The following is a 17,385-nucleotide window of genomic DNA, read 5'->3' as shown; positions in this document are numbered from 1 at the left end:
TTTAAATAACAAGTATGTATTGATTTATTATCTGCGTTCCAAAAAAATTTGATAGAGGTATAGAGGAAGAAACAGTACGTTGTTGATACATCCTACTGACAGGCCATTTAGATAGTCTTTAACAAAATCCTCAATTCCCCCAAACATTCAGACATTTTCTAAGAGCTCTTTGAAGTCCATTCTACTTGCCAGATATCTAATGTGTGGCATTAATATAACCATCCTAAACAAGAACACAAAGTTGTTTTCAGTTTTCTCTTGGACCATCACAACATTCTGGCCACTTACAAGCCATTGGCTGTTAACTTTCCTAACAGGCTAAAGAAATCTCAGGTCACCAGCCCTTCCCAGGGTTTCTCTTCTCTAGAAGATGAGAAAATATAGATAGAAACACCCAATTTCAGTTAATGTCAAATGAAATTGCTTCCCTCCTAACCTTGCCTCAGTCCCATCCCTATAATTCAACATTTTTTGCCCTATTAGTTAGTTTGCCTGAGTTGATTTGAGACAAGAGAGCCTTAAGATAAGGAAAGGATACATTTGGGATCTTATAGATCAGGTCTATGAACTAAGTCAAATGAACTTAGAATTATAAAATCATAAGATCATAGAATTTGGGGGTTAGAAGACATCTAAAAGATCATCTAGTACATGGCTATCATTTTACTGATGGAGAACTAAGGCTCAGAGAGGCTGACCATGTCTCAGTACTTCAAACTTGTGGCAGGTAGTGCCTGCTCTTAGCCAGTAGTCTGGCATTTACTGCGAAACCTCTAGTCCTTATTCTCTGACCTCTGGACACGTCTTCCCACACTTGCCTGAGTGGCTTTTCACTTGACTGAAGTCATTCTCCGGATGAGATGGTGAGATGGATTTCTCTTTGTGAGTGTCCTGCCATAGCTCTAAAAGAAGTTCACAGTGCATTTGGAAACATTAAGAAGCATCACTAGTAATAATTAAAAATTGTCCTTTGAACTGCACCTCTGATTGGCTCCCAAACCACAGTGTGACCTAGATCTGTACCTTCTTCCAGTCTCCATAGTCTCCCTCTCAATCGGGCAACCCATTTAGAATCACAGACCACACTGTGTTGATGTGCTTTCCTAATATCACAGCACAGTCACATCATTTCCCTTTGCCCTGAAATAAATGAGAAAAAGCAGTCATGTTTTCTCCTAGAACCCATCACTAAAATGCAGAGGGCTGGACCACTCTTGGCTTCCACACCAGTTAGATCTCTTCAGTGGTTACTAGAGTCTTTTGTTAGGCTATGTTGAAAAACAGAAGTTCAAGGCTTCTGGAGGTGTAGTTTCCTTGGCCGTATGTCCTCAGGGGAGTCCACGACCTTGGCAAACACTCAGACAGGCGGCTGGTTCTCTCCCAGCTGGGAGTAGGGGGCACTTGCAACAGGAATGGCTTGGACTACAGACACTGTGTCAGAGAGAAGCATGCCTTGTTGGTTGGCCCGTTACTTCCCCATTTAAAACCTTTCAATCCCCGCCACCCACCCCCACCCCGACCCCGCGTGCCCTCTGAATAAAGTTTAAATTCCTCAGCATGGTCTGTAAGACCTTTCACGATCTTGCCCTGGTTTAAAACTTCTACTTCCTCTCTCGACACTCGCCTGGAGCTCTACACCCAGCGTACTGACCACTTGCAGTCTCAGATGTGTCTGGGCCTCTGCACATGCTGTTCCTTCTGCCTAGAACGCACTCTCCTCCTCCACAACCAGAGCTCCCTTTGCCTTGCCAACACCTCCTCCTCCTCAGGTCTTAGACAGCGCCTCCCCTGGGAAGACCTCCCTGTCTCCCCTGTCCACTGGCTTCAGGAAATGCCCCCATTTAGGTACTGTGTCAGGGCATTTGGGTGAATGCAGGTTTCCGGAGCCCCGGCCCAGCCCAGTGTGGCAGTGGTGGCAGTTACCTAGGAGGGAGCTGGAAAGGGAGCAGCAATCTCGGGGGAATGAGTCTGGGTCAGTAGCACTGTTACCAAAAGATTCTCCTCCCACTAGTAGCCTGGGAGGGTCTGGTTTACTTTCAGTAAGGAGAGTGGCATAGATATATCTTTCCTGCACCTTCAAATTCCCAAGCTTTCCTGTCTCTATTACTTCCTTCCCACCATACTCAGCGGAAACTCTGCTTCCACCTTTTCCAAGCTAATCTGCGCTCTTGATCCCATTCCCACTTTCTTTCTCTTCTCTTCCATCTCTTCTTTCTACCCAAACAAACTCAAAATTTTCCTACCTTTATAACAAAAGCAACAAAAGTCCCTTCCCTTAGTCCTGGATCCCCTAAAGGCTACTATCGCTTTCCTTTTTCACTGGTAAACTTACTGATGAGAAACTAGCAAAAATAGAATACTCTTTATCTCAGATTCTTCTCCTCTAGCTACTGTAATCTGATTTCTACTCCACTGCCTTCCTGAAATGGCTTCTCACCTACGTCCTGAGCGACCCCTAAATCCAAAGGCTTCTTTTTGCCCCATCCTGAGCTCTCTTTAGCATCTGACATTGCTGACCACTCCCCACTCAAATTCCCTTTCTTATTTTGCCTTTGAAGGCCTTTGTGTGTCTCAGGGCTTTCCTCCTGACCCTTCTAATCATGCTTTCTCTTCAGTTAGCTCCTCTTTCTTTGCCTGCCTGCTATTCCTGAGGGCCATGTGAAGATACCTTTCAAAACCTTAAGACATGCACACCGATTAAGAGACATATCAAACCAACTGTAATGTATGGAAATTGTGTGGATCCTGACTGGAACAAACTTTTAAGATAGTAGAGAATAGGAGACATCTGGATACAAACTGCATATGTGACAATGTTAAGAAATTACCTTTTGTATTTTTAGGCCAGTAAATAGTAATTTAGTTATGTTTTTTAATAGAGTGCCTATTTTTTTGATATATTACTGAAATACTTATAGATGAAATGATATGATATCTGGAATTTACTTCAAAATAATCAAGGGGTAGAGAAGATGAGGGTTCAGATGATACAAAGTTGACCCTAATTTGGTGACTGTTGATGCTATGCTATGGGTATGTGAGGGTTCATTATCCCATTCTCCCTACTTCTGTTTATGTTTGAAATCTTCCAATATAAAAAGTTTAAAATGTTTATATTTAGTTAAAAATTTTAAAATAACACTATAAGAGAAAAAAAAGCTGGCAACAAAGTCAGACGTACAATGATTTCAGGTACTGGAATTGTCAGTCACAGAATGTAAAATAAATATAATCAGTATGTCAAACACAAAAAAGTAAAAATAAGGTGGTAAGCCTTAACACTGGTGCACCGGTGGTCTTTGGGGGCAGAACTGGGCAGAACCCCCCACTTTCTACTTTGTACATTTATATACTTGTTTTTCAACAAGTATGTGCAACTTTGTGATGAGGAAAAAAGATACGGAAATGGAGAATAGAGTAAGTTAAAAATGTATGTGTGTGTATACATACATAAAAGAAGATTTGGAAAGCTATACAATAACTGTTAACATGTTAACAGTCATACTCTTTATGTGGGATTGTAAAGTTTTTTTGGTTGTTTTCACTTAATGGTATTTTCTAGTTTTTAAAAATAATATGATATTTTAAAACATTTCATAATTTTTAGAAGTAGGTATTGGTATTTCCTAGGCTTCTGGCCTCAGTCAGTTCACTTTCCACTGTAATTCTGCACCGGCCCCTCTCAGGAAAACCAAACCCCTGCTTACTGAATTCTTGACCTGGACATCTCACAGGCAGGTCCAGTCAGCCCGTGGAACGTGCAGATCCAGAAGGCTGACTGTACTATGTCATTTTATATAAGGGACTTGAGCATCTGCACATTTGGGGGTCCGCAGAGGGCGGGGGTGTCTTAGAACCAATCCCCTGCGGATACCAAGGGCTGACTATATCTCAAATTCTGCACACTGAAAAAGTAACCTTGTTACCTTTCACCCCCCCATAAACATACCCGCTCTCCCACCTTCCTTGTCTCAATAGACAATGTTGTCACCCACTCAGTGACCCAGACGTTCTTGCCTCCTTCCTCCCTTTGTCTCACAGCCAATCTTACCAGCTACTTCCCCCTGCACACAAGGCCGGATTTATCTGAGTTGCCTCTAGCACGACTCTTTGACTGTTCTCCTGCAAGTCTCCACCTCCCCCTTACAGTAATGCATAATTGTCTTGTCTCCCGAGTTCTAATCTTGCCCCTCCATGTCACTATGGGAGAGGGCTTTCTAGAGCACAGATGCAATCCCATGACACATGCTCATACAGGTTTGTGGAGTGACACCAAACAGAACTGGTGTGAGAACAGTGACTGAACAAGCCTCTGCCTCTGCAGCTCCCATTCTTACCACTGTCTCCTCTCCACCTCCTCTGCCTCAGCCCTGTCTCATCACCAAGAATTGGGGTGACATAGTGTCTGCAGCACTGTCTCTAAAGAAAAAGAGCATGTTCCAGCTCATGAGTCCTCTCTGACTTCAAACCTACATTTTAATGTGTGATGGGACATGCTTAGACTTTAAAAGGGAATCAGTATCTACATCTCCAACAAAGCCAAACATTAACTTTGGCCTAAAACATTCAAAAGTCTGCTTTCCTTTTTCCTTAGCATCACCCCTAGCAGCTGGACTCCCAAGGTAATCCTAATACTCAGGTTTGCCACACTGAGTTGCTTAAACACAAAGCAGCTCCACCATAAAAGGGTTGCCCCCATCTATTCTTCATGGTAGTCCTTTCCCCATATTTAACTACACCCAATTTGTGTACTTGACACAGTCTGGTGTTTGGGGGGTTTTATTTTTACACTGTTTAAATTGAGGTATAGCTTCCATTTATGCAGTAAAGCACATAAATCTTAAGTGGACAGCTTGATGAATTTTCTTTTTTTTTTTAACTTCTTTATTGGAGTACAATTGCTTTACAGTGGTGTGTTAGTTTCTGCTTTATAACAAAGTGAATCAGTTATACATATACATATGTTCCCATATCTCTTTCCTCTTGCGTCTCCCTCCCTCCCACCCTCCTTATCCCACCCCTCTAGGTGGTCACAAACCACCTAGCTGATCTCCCTGTGCTATGCGGCTGCTTCCCACTAGCTATCTATTTTACCTTTGGTAGCGTATATATGTCCATGCCACTCTCTCACTTTGCCATAGCTTACCCTTCCCCCTCCCCTTGATGAATTTTCTACTATGTATACACCCATGTAACCACCACCCAAATCAATATATAGTCCATTTCCAGCACCTCAGAAGGTTCTCTTGTACTCTCCCCTGCCAGTTGATAACCCACAAAAAGTAACCACTATTCTGACCTCTATCAATACAGTTCTTTTCTTTTGTCTGTTACTGTAAACTTTTATATAAATAAAATCATACAGTATTTACATTTTTGTGTCTGGCCTTTTCCATTCAACATTATGTCACACAATCTACCTTTTAAATCATACCATCCCATGTGTATTCTCCAAAATCAAGTGGGTAATATACATGGGAAATCAATCAAGCCATTCTAAAGAATAATTTGGTAACAAACCAAAAGAAACTTTAGTTTATGAATATGAATGTTTTATGAATAATAAAGTCAGTGTGAAACTGATATCTGTAAATTCGTTAGTAGGATCATACAGGAAAAAGTGCCACTTGGGGTGGGTTATTATTAGATTAGCACTGAAAAATTAGTTTGAAAAATACTACAAAATAACTTCATTTATAAAGAAGATCAGTACATAAAAGTATGGTGCAATTTTTATCATAAGAAGAGAGGACTGAGATGGCCTTTATATATATATGAAGACTGAGAAAAGAAAATATTGGCACTGAAAATTTACACCCACATTTTCTTGTGCTTTACCGTGTATATTTTGACTCCTGTGATTATCCTGTCTGTCTAATCTCAGAGCTATCTTGCTGTCTTTGTCACTATCTCACATTCACTAAGTATGATGTTTCAGCAGCTACTCTACTGAATCTTCTGTGACATATCTGAGAAGAAAAACTGAAATCACTGCTGTGGAAATGACAGATTACTCAAATACTGAAATAAATATTCCATGAAATGTAAACTTTTGATTTTGACTTTAATATAATGGTTAGCCTTTAAATTATTCATGTTTAATTGCTATTAAATATTTAATTATATTTATAATGTAACTATAAATTACATCTGCACAGCCAACTCCTTTTCTGACCTCCAGCCCCATTTGACCAACAGCCTAAGAGATGTGTCCACGTCATAGCAACCTCAAACACATCACCAGTTTTGCCTCTTTTATTCTGTATATGGGGGAAGGGCAATCCCAGCCAACCAATCACCCAAGCCAGACACGTGGGAGCCAACCTAAGCACCTACTTCTCCCTCTCCCTTCACTTTCAGGCACTATATCGTATCAATCAATTCTATCCAAACATCCTGTCAATTTCATCTCTTGCATACTTCTTAGTCCTGCACCCTTCTCTCTCTGACTCTGTTTCTTACCTGGATAACTATTTATAATCCTCCTACAATTAGCCTTCTAATTGGCCCTGTGCCTCTAGTCTTCCTCTGCTTGAATCTAGTTGGTTGATTGTACTTGTTCAATAAACAATTGGTGAGTGCCTACTCTGTGAAGTTCTGCAGATGGCTCCAGGGACATGAAGATGACTAAGACAGTTCCTGCCATTGAGGGTTTGCGGTCTATCAGAGGGAGACAGTGTATAAAGTGGAAAGGACTTCAATAAACCTTGGTTCAAAATGTCAGTTCTGCTACTTACTGGCTGGATGACTCTGGTTCAGTGGCTTAATCTCCCTCAGCCTTGTTTCTTCATCTATGAAATGGAGATATTAGTGCTCACTTTCCATGGCTGTTTTAAGACTCAGAAAAATATGCAAATGTCTGCGGTATAATAGGTGCACAGCAGATAGTGGCTAGTTTTGTTAGTTTAGTGATACACTTTTAATAGAGTCAGTATTTTCTCATATTAAATTAGAGAATTAAAATTAGTTTTTCTAACCTAATAATTTTACCTTGTAAAATTTACGGTCTACTGCATCAGGTATAATATATGGTCCCATTAATGTAAAACTCTATTTCTATAACTCAAAAAGGCAATTTTATAAAGTAGTTAAGAATATGGACTGTTAACCAAGTAGACCTAGATTTAAAACATCTTAATCACCTCTGAGCTGTGATTTGGCCAAGTCACTTAGTTTCCTTCAAACTTCTTAACCCTTTGACATCAGTTTCTTCATCTGTAAAAGTGGATTAACACGCAGCTGTTTCAAAGGGTTGGTAAACTGATTAGCACAGTGTCTGCTACATAGGAGCAGCTGATAAGTGTCATAAAACGGGGATATCAGGAAGGCTGCCAAAATGGTTATCTCTAGATGCTGCGATTGCAGCAGACATTTATTTTACTCTTTATATTCTTCTGTACTGCTTGAATTTTTTTTATCCCAAACACACGTAATTTTCATAAAAGCTATAATAAAGTTTTGTTAACATTTACCTTCTGAACTCAAGAGTTCTGGTTTCATCTTTCCAGTATCACATCCCTAATCGTAATCCCAACTGCTGTAAAATGAAATGACTGCAGCAAAAATAAAGGTTCAATTTACAATCCGCATGTCACAATGAACTTTTAACAATAATTCTCACTAGTTGCTATTTAACTCTATTCAATAAAGATGTAGAGTCTTAAACTGTTGTTTGTTTTTTTTTAACTTGAAGCCAGCATTTTATCTTTTTTGATTGTTTTTGGGTGTAGTTTCACTAGAAAGGAAGGAAGGGAGGAAAGTAGGGGAGAAAGGAAGGAAGGGAAAGAAGAGAGGAAGGCTAGGAGCCTGCGTCACCTCACCATAGCAATTTACTGATTAACTGGGACTCAGACCACAATACACTGGTGCCCAAGGCAGCCCCAATCTTTCAGAGGAGTTAGACACCAACTCTAACCCTGACCCCACCCTTCGGAGGAAGTGGGCGAAGTACCAGGTTATCCTTCCCAAGCCGTGGTAGCTACCAGCCTCCAGCCTCTCCTCTCTGGGGATCCCACCCAGAGCAGGACTGCTTCCTCCGCAGGACGGCTATTTATTTCTCAGCCAACCAATTAGAGGTGGTGCGGTGGAACTTTCCCATACCTAGGTATCTGTGGGGGAAGCCGGAATTCAATTCTGACCGTTTGCCGAACGCACCTCCATCGTCCGGTTTTTGTAGACAACTAAGCCCAGGTCTCCTCGAATGAGGTTCGCCCCAGGCTAAGGCGGCGCCCCCGCCTGGGGAGGGCGGAGAGCAGGGCCTTGGCCGAGGGAATGGAGGGCGTCGCTGCACCGCCACCGAGTCCCCGTCGGGCGCCGCGGGCGGGAGGGAGTCGGCTTTCCACCCGCCGCGGGCTGGGGGTGGCCCAGGTGCACTTACATCCGGCTAGTCGGCCTGCGAGTCCAACCGCTGCCTCCTCGAATAAAACTCGGGCACACGATACGTGGTCTCCCGCTGGCCGCATTAGACCGACCGTCGCGGAGGCAACTGCCCGTGAGCGCCGAGAAACCCCGCCGACGCTGGGCGGGGGCGGGACCCTCCTTCCTCCGCAGCGGTGGCGGGTGGGCGTCACTGCCGCCCATGCTGACACCTTTGGCTGCTGTGGCTCCCTAGCGTCTCACAGCAAAGCTGCCCCGGGGTTCCTTCTTTAGAGGTCAGTTCTTCGTGCCTTCCCACCGAGAAGTCAACTACGTCACTGTTTTTTTGTTTTTAATTAGAATAACTTTTTTGGGGGGGGGAGTGGACAGAGCAAGCTCCTATTCCAACTCCCTGCTCCAAAGATCCACTTAGTATGTTATCCTCAGATAGAAGGTGTATCAGATATTAAACTAATAAGAACAGATACTACACTTGATCGTAGCCAAAAGGTCTTCAGTTCCTTAGGGAAGCTTGCCCTTTGTTCCAAAGTTTAATAGGACTAAATGAAGTTCAAATCCAGGTTAGAAAAATAAAAACAAATAAAATAAAATATAAAACATACAGGTTGGGACTAGGTTAATATAGGGCGGGGCGTGGCAGGAGGGGAGCAAGGGAGGAAATAAGGTTTTCAAAACTGGGTTCTGCTGCATAACTAGATGTGGAACCCATTTGAAGATATCCAGATGAGGGGTTTATGAGGCTCTTTAAGGAGTAATGTGTATAAAGCATCACCCTGAATAATTACTCAAAATTAGTGTCTCTCAAAGCAGAGAAACTTGCTTTGTATCAATGGGTTTTCAACTGATATTTCTGTATTTACACTTTTCAAATCATGTGTCTTGTAATTTCTTCTTGCAACTGAGTTGATATGCAGATTGTTTGGTATTTTTTTCCTTCCATCACTAATGTAAGCAATTCTAGATGACACTACATGACTGGGAATGCCTAATATATTCTGCTTTTGTTTTATCCCCACAGCTTAATTAGCATTAAAGAGATGGTTAGTAAATAGTGATTGTATACTCACATAAACTTTAAAAACATAGCAATAGATATCCCACTGCTTCCCCTTCCCCCCACCCTCCCAGTCTCACTACTTGGTAACACAATCACTGGTCACAGTGGTATAAAATTGTAATCACCTAGATTCATGTTCCACTCACCTGAGTCCACTGCTGGTAGCTGTTCTGGTTGGCTTAGATATAAGGAAACCCACCTGTACGCTGGCAGTGCTGCTTTCAGGCTGTAGCCTTAGAGGCTGGCTTATTACAAGATGACTCGCTTAAAAAGAATTTAGCAAAATATCCCAATCACCAAAAGCTTTTCTCCAAGCAGGGTATTTAACTTTGGGTGGGAAGAGGAGAAATAATGAGTTGAAGCTCCAAAAAGGACTGAGAGAGACCAAGGACTCTGGATGGTACCCATTCCCCACACTTCCAGGCAACTTCTTCAGTTATCTCAATGAGTGAAGAAATGCTAATAGAAAACCAAAGATCTTTTATACCTTACCATGTTTAACTTTAGGCTGTCTAAAATACAAAACTAAGAGAAAAATAAAAGCGTTGAGAACCCAGAACAATGACCTACAGAGAAGTTACATGACAAGTTACATCACATGTGGTAGAGGGACATAATATTGAAAGGATAGCCTCGATAACTCTTAAGGAACCATCTTATATTTCTGTATCACTAGGCTCTAACAAAAGAGGGAATAAAAAATTGTTTTTATGGCTGTAAATCATTATTTATTTTAAAAGTGACCCACTCATTTCTTAGGTTAGATTTTTCACCAGTTAGGTTTTTTGTTAAATGGCATGAGAAACTCACAACCTAAAATGGAAATATAATTTTCTTTAAAAAAAAAAACCCAAATAATTCATGATGCTATAAAGTAGGGATAAAGGTGACATCTAAATATTTAATAATTTCAAGTGTCCTGTGAGGGAAAGTTGGTTTTTTTTTTTTTGCCTAGTTAAGATATATTCCTCAAGGTCAAAGAACTGAGAGCATATAACATAGAACTAAGTTGCTGGTCTCAAATTTTAGGCCCAAGATATTAACTGGATATAATGCATGCTTATACTATGAAAAAGTCATAATGGACATATTTTCAAAGTGTTATCATTCTACTTTTAAAACAAACATGTAAGAAAACAGCAATGCCAGTATTTGAATTAGCAATTCCATTTTTGATTGCTTATTTCCCCCATCTTCAATTCACAAACATCCCGATCTATACTTAAAGGGGTGGAGGAAAAGAGTCTATGACTTCATTTGTTCTAAGGGAAAGACAGTTCAACAGTAAGTATTACTCTATTAAATTTTAGAAATACATATACCCTAAAATATTTCCATCCCAAGAGCTGTATCAAGAGTAAAAACTTGTATCTTTCTCTAAAGATCCATAATTTTTCTTCAAGGATTTAAATTCTGTATCTAATTTTAATGCTTAAGGATAGTTCTTCACAACAGTTTTCTCATACCTACTTACACATTATACAGAAGCAATTGAATATTCCTGTTGTTCCTTAACCTAAATATATGTATTCCCTTAGCAGTTGTCTTGTGACATATGGATCTGAGATTCTTTAAAATTTCAATTCCAGTGTTCAAAAGCAAGGGAAATATACCCCACAATACAAATTTTATAAACTACATTCAACTTAAAGTAGATGAATACCTTATCATGGGCCCAGTATTTGAGCTTCATAAAAAGAAATCTTTTGATTTCATCTAGATAGCCAGGTTATATTCATGTCTAAAATTGTACATAGGATAAAGAAATTCTTAGCTCTCCTTGACATATTGAATAGGTGATACATTAAATATCCTATCATGCATGCTAAATTTAAAGATGTAAAGAGCACTAATATCTCCTAATACACAAACCAAGCGCATGAATTTCCATTACACATATCAAATTAATATGATAAAAAATTTAGGGTAAGCTTGTTTTGAAATTTCATACATCTGAAATACTGTAAACAACCTGCTATGTCTTATTTTGACAGGTGTATAGATTCATTGCCTCAAAACAGCCATTTTGTTAATCAGACATTCAGATAAGAAGAAATTAAGTCCCCATTCTGATAAATGTACTTTTTCAATCCCTTAGCCTTCTATATGTATTGCATTAGCTTTAGTCATGACCACTAATCCCTAGCATAACATTACTTTCAAGTTCAAGTGATGCTAATTATTCCTTAAACTGTAATTTAGCCTCATCCTAAACTCAAGTACTTTTTCCATTATCATTTGACTACAGCTGATCTAAAATCTGCTAAGGAGTTCCCAGGAGTTATCGAGTTACCAGTTTCAACTGACCCCTGGAAACACTGAACGGCTACTTCAGTGGCTTTATCTTAGCAATATTCAGATCTAGGTAAATTTGAGAAGACAGAATTAAAAACACTCAAGGCTAGGACTTTTACAAATTACTTTTCAAAATAATAGAAAATGGAGTATCTACATAGATTGATGTTATTGTTACAGCAGGTTACCAGAGACCAGGCCAAAGAGACTACCATTGGTCATTTTTCTGATACTTTAAAAACTAATCTCTCCCAAAATGAGGTCTAAAATGAGTCATACTAATACCAAATTGCACTTACAGAAAGACTCCATTATACTTTATATACTTGGAAGTTAGAGCAAGGGATAAACACTTTCAATAAAGGACTAATAAAAGGTTAAGAATGAGTGTTATCTTGGTAAAAACTCATGTTAAACGTCACTCTAAGGCTACTAATCACCTCATTCTGTTAGTACCAAGGTAGTTTATCAAATATTTATACAATGCTATCTGCAGTCAATGAAACACCCTTAACGCCTCCTTGCTGAAAACTTTCCACTCTGGCATGAGCACTGAAAAACCCAAGTTATGTCCAGCTTTCAGAGTGTAAAGAGCAACTACCTTTTAAAAAATGTTTATTTTGAAGCAATTTCACAACTGCCTTTTTATCTCCCCACCCCACCCAAATGAGACCTGCTAAAAAAGAAAAAAAGTATACGTAAAAAGAGTCAGCTCTTCTGTGAGAGGATCATTACTAAAGTTCAATATTTTTAGGCTGTTTTGTTCTCTCATTTTTATATTATTTCAAAAGTTAATCTCTGCATGATATGGAAGTGTCCAGTACTAAATTTAAAATTAGCTTCTATAAGTCACTGTTATCTTATGAGCAACATGAAGCAAATCTACATCACTTGGAAGAAGATATTAAAATGTCTGTATGGTGAAAACCTTAGGTTAACTATGCATTTTCCAATCAGCTTTTACTGAATTTCTTCCACATTCTCCTTAAAGAGAATCAATCAGAACAAAGCAGATGTGTCATTCCACTAAAATATGAACCCCCCGCAAGGATATGGATTTTAAAGTTTAAGCCCAGGATAGTGGATCTCAAAGGGTTGTAATATTCCTATCTGTAACAATCTCAAATCGGAAATACTGGAAAATGGACAAGTTGTATATTGATGAAATACAGGACTATCTTGCAGTTTGTCTTTTAAAAAAGAAATATATTCTAGTCATTTAAGGCAGGTATTGAAAAGGCATTATGATTATCAGAAGAAAAAACTATATTATCTTCCTCTAACCTGCAAGTAATTTAACTGCTGAAAACATATTCTTCTTGAATTTGCCATAAGCCCAGAAGTTGAGCTGTTTTACTAGAAAATTAAAGTTAACAAATTTGACTAAATTTGGAGTCAGTATTAAGTGGCTTTAACGTTTGCCTGCTGGATCTTGTTTCAGGAACCTGTATGTTGCAGAAAGCAACTTGTTTCATACTATGTTGGGCTATTATCAGAAGACAACACCTGCCCCAGCTTTTGTTTGGAGAAAGAATCTTTCTGTACTTAACCCTGGAACATACCTTGTATTCTGTTGGAATATTCAGGTGGATTTTCACTTGAATACTTAAGCCAACCCTTAGGAGTTTGGGTATACTGTCAGACCCCAGTCTGGTTTCTGTATTAAAAGGGGGGAAAACGTTTACCCATATCTTTTCCCCTTAAGTTGCTGGTAATTCAAAGCAGGAACCTCATCAGAAAATTAGGCAACACTGAGTTAGATAAATTTCATCTTATACTAATACTTAGTTAAAGACCAACATGGGTAAAACAGTAAGAAGGGAAAATTGAAAACTCCAACACAATAATTTTTAGATCAATTTCAGCTTTACTTTTAAATTTGTATTTATGTATTTGTTTGCAAAAAGTATGCCTGTCCTTAACATTACTGCAATGTTCACTTTCCTCTTAAAGTAGTACATAAAAATAAACAATTCAAGCTTCTGTATATTTTATTGTTACCAAGCTTCCACAGAACATGTGTGCAAACTTCAGGTTTCCCATCTGAAAACTCCATGTACAAACTAAGCTAACCAAAAACGCTCAAGTCAGCAAATACACAAAATGCATTAAAGAGAAACCTCAAATAATGTTTTTAAAAGCCAAACTTTAGAACTAACCTTTTATAATTAAACTAAGTTGTTGCACCTCTCCTTTCATATGCATACACCGGGCTAAACACTTCCAACAATAGATCTCATACTTGGCACAAGGACATTTCAAAGAAAAAACAAAAACAAAAACAAAAGGAAAAAGAGAGAAAGGAAAAGAGGTTTACGCTGACTCGAGTCCAAGTTTAGTCCACTTCCTCGATGGTCGGTCCCCCGGAGGCTCCTGAACCACCGCTGCCGCCGCCGCCAGGGCCGCCTTGGTAAAGGTTGCTGATGATGGGGTTGCAAACTCTTTCGAGCTCTTTCTGCTTGTGCTCATACTCATCTTTTTCCGCCATCTGGTTTCGGTCCAGCCAGTTGATCACCTCCTGACACTTGTCGAGGATCTTGCTTCTGTCCTGTTCGCTAATCTTGCCCCTCAGTTTCTCGTCTTCCACCGTCTGCTTGATGTTGTAGGTATAGGACTCCACGGCGTTTTTGGCGGCCACTCGGTTGCGATTGGCCTCATCTTCCGACTTGTACCGCTCCGCCTCCTGCACCATCCGGTCAATGTCGTCCTTGCTCAGACGACCCTTGTCGTTGGTGATGGTGATTTTGTTTTCTTTACCGGTGCTCTTGTCGGCGGCGGTGACGTTGAGGATGCCATTGGCGTCGATGTCGAAGGTAACCTCAATCTGGGGGACCCCGCGGGGCGCCGGGGGAATCCCGGTCAGGTCGAACTTGCCCAGCAGGTTATTGTCCTTCGTCATGGCCCGTTCGCCCTCGTACACCTGCACCAGCACACTGCTCTGGTTGTCTGAGTAGGTGGTGAAGGTCTGCGTCTGCTTGGTGGGGATCGTGGTGTTCCTTTTGATGAGTGGAGTCATGACGCCTCCAGCCGTCTCAATGCCCAGCGACAACGGGGTCACGTCGAGTAGCAGCAGGTCCTGCACGTTCTCTGACTTGTCCCCGATGAGAATGGCCGCCTGCACCGCGGCTCCGTAGGCCACCGCCTCGTCAGGGTTGATGCTCTTGTTCAGCTCCTTGCCATTGAAGAAATCCTGCAGCAGCTTCTGGATCTTGGGGATGCGAGTGGAGCCGCCTACCAGCACGATCTCCTGGATCTGGCCCTTGTCCAGCTTGGCGTCGCGCAGCGCCTTCTCCACCGGTTCGAGGGTCCCGCGGAACAGGTCGGCGTTGAGCTCCTCGAAGCGGGCACGGGTGATGGACGTGTAGAAATCCACGCCCTCGTAGAGCGAGTCGATCTCGATGCTCGCCTGAGTGGACGAGCTCAGGGTGCGCTTGGCTCGCTCGCAGGCGGTGCGGAGTCGCCGCACGGCGCGCTTGTTGGGTGTAATGTCTTTCTTGTACTTGCGCTTGAACTCCTCCGCCAGGTGGCTCACCATGCGGTTATCGAAGTCCTCACCGCCCAGGTGGGTGTCGCCAGCCGTGGACTTCACCTCGAAGATGCCGTCCTCGATGGTCAGGATGGACACGTCGAAGGTGCCTCCGCCCAGGTCGAAGATGAGCACGTTCTTCTCGCCGCCCGCGGAGCCCTTCTTGTCCAGGCCGTAGGCGATGGCCGCCGCCGTGGGCTCGTTGATGATGCGCAGCACGTTGAGGCCCGTAATGGTGCCCGCGTCCTTGGTGGCCTGGCGCTGCGAGTCATTGAAATAGGCCGGGACGGTGATGACCGCGCTCTGCACCTTGCCCCCCAGGTAGGCTTCGGCGATCTCCTTCATCTTAGTGAGGACCATGGAGGAGATCTCCTCCGGGAAAAAGGTCTTGATCTCTCCCTTGTACTCCACCTGCACTTTGGGCTTCCCTCCCTCGCTCACCACCCGGAATGGCCAGTGCTTCATGTCCGACTGCACTGTGGCGTCCTCGAACTTCCGACCGATCAGCCTCTTGGCATCGAAGATGGTGTTGGTAGGGTTCATGGCCACCTGGTTCTTGGCGGCGTCCCCGATAAGGCGCTCGCTGTCGGTGAAGGCAACGTAGCTAGGGGTGGTGCGGTTGCCCTGGTCGTTGGCAATGATCTCCACCTTGCCATGTTGGAAGACCCCCACGCACGAGTAGGTGGTGCCCAGGTCGATGCCGATAGCCGGGCCGCGGGCAGACATCCTGACTGAGACAGGCAAGCGACGTTAGACGACAACACCTAGGGCAGAAAATCCGCGGCCTCAACTAACGGTCGCCTCGCACCAAACACTGTGAGCGCAACAACCGTCTCCCTCTCCCCTCGCTCCGCTCCCCACTCTTATAGTCGCCTCCCTGCCGCCTTCAGAGCCAATCCACTCTCGGGACCGCCAGCCACAGGCTTGCCTGAGCCGGAGTGACCCGCCTACGGCCCAACAGACTTCTAGTTGGGTGAGGGGCGGGACTACGGCCCGCGCGAGGACGCGACGGGCGGACGTTATGCAAGTGAGGCCCCGCCCACGCGCCCCAGGCGGCCAGTTGCCTCCGAGGCTCACTAGCAACCTGCGGCTTGGGGGCTTTAGGCTCGCGTCCCACGCGTTTTCGCGATCTTCGCCTTTCCTAAGGCGGGATTCGTCGACGTCCGTTGGATTGGCAGGACACGCGGCCAATAAGCAGCGCGGACTCCCAAGTAGGGTGGGGAAGGAAGTGCTGGGGCGTGGCGCCAGGAGGAGGCGCGGAAGGGGAGCGTCGAGAGGGGAGTCGCCTTGTCCCGTCGTTCAGTTCTTAGGCTCGAAATGCCGTCCAGTTCCTAGTGTGTCCACCAACCTAGCTCGTAGGGGCGGGGCAATTCATTCTGAGTTGGTGGCCAGGAGGAACTAGGGCCAGAGCAGGCATTTTTCTTCAGCCGGCGCGTGGGCGTTGGCTTGGCTTGGCCTGGGCGTGAGGGCGGCTCCTGCCCCGGGGGAGGAGCGGGGGTAGCGGGGGAGACAAAGAGAAATGACGCGGAAGTTCCTAGGCTGGGCCGTCGGCCTCCTGGAATTTAATTTTGCGTGCTTCACAGCGTCTCAGTGGGTGTGAGCGCTGGATAAAAACTGCTTGGCGGGCGGGGACAGCAGGAGCCCGGGAGAGCGCCTGGAGAGTCCGACCGTTTATCCGCGCCGCGCGCGAGGCGGCCTGCAGAGTGGGGGATGGGAGTGATTGCAACTCGTCTTCCCAAAAGTGTTTGTAAACTTTCTCGATCTCGCTTTCCGTTTTCCCAGCTTGCCCTGCCACTGTAAGCTTCCTAGTTTCATCTCCCTGTTCTCTACACTGCTTTCCTTATTTTCCGTTTCAAGTGCTTTAAACGCCGCTTTGAGTTCCTCACGAGGAAGTCCATAATCAAAACCCACACTTTGAAGTACCATAAAATAACCCAGTCTCAACGCCTCTCACGAGTCTCTCAACCCCAGGTTAAGCACGCACGATCATGTTTATGACTGAGTTATGTTTATGAATGAGCTCAACTGAGTGAGATTATTTTCTTTAGCCATGCTGAAGTTACACTAGAGGCGTAAACTCTCAGAGAAGGTAGATGAGAAGGAGCGCAACTTATTCTATAACGTTTAAGAG

The 17,385-nt window shown here is 43.2% G+C and overlaps 2 protein-coding genes across 2 annotated transcripts in view; both read right to left on the bottom strand.

Moving 5' to 3' along the window:
• The window catches only part of PPP1R36 (protein phosphatase 1 regulatory subunit 36), a gene marked incomplete at both ends in the record, with an annotated part of 31,481 nt that extends 22,901 nt beyond the window's left edge, over positions 1 to 8,580 (bottom strand). The window contains 5 exon segments of the mRNA XM_082618787.1: positions 7,473 to 7,510; positions 7,514 to 7,537; positions 8,378 to 8,383; positions 8,387 to 8,452; positions 8,500 to 8,580. Of these exon segments, the coding sequence (XP_082474913.1) occupies positions 7,473 to 7,510; positions 7,514 to 7,537; positions 8,378 to 8,383; positions 8,387 to 8,452; positions 8,500 to 8,580 (215 nt within the window).
• Positions 8,581 to 13,588: 5,008 nt separating this feature from the next.
• Positions 13,589 to 16,330, bottom strand: HSPA2 (heat shock protein family A (Hsp70) member 2). Its single transcript, XM_082617454.1, has one exon. The coding sequence runs from the start codon at positions 15,978 to 15,980 to the stop codon at positions 14,064 to 14,066; it is 1,917 nt and encodes a 638-aa protein (XP_082473580.1). The 5' UTR covers positions 15,981 to 16,330; the 3' UTR covers positions 13,589 to 14,063.
• Between the last annotated feature and the right edge of the window lie 1,055 nt (positions 16,331 to 17,385).

This window comes from Mesoplodon mirus (assembly GCF_964341445.2).
Source record: "Mesoplodon mirus genome assembly, chromosome: 4".
In the NCBI taxonomy this organism is placed as follows: Eukaryota; Metazoa; Chordata; class Mammalia; order Artiodactyla; family Ziphiidae; genus Mesoplodon; species Mesoplodon mirus.
This window is presented reverse-complemented; position numbering and strand designations above follow the sequence as displayed.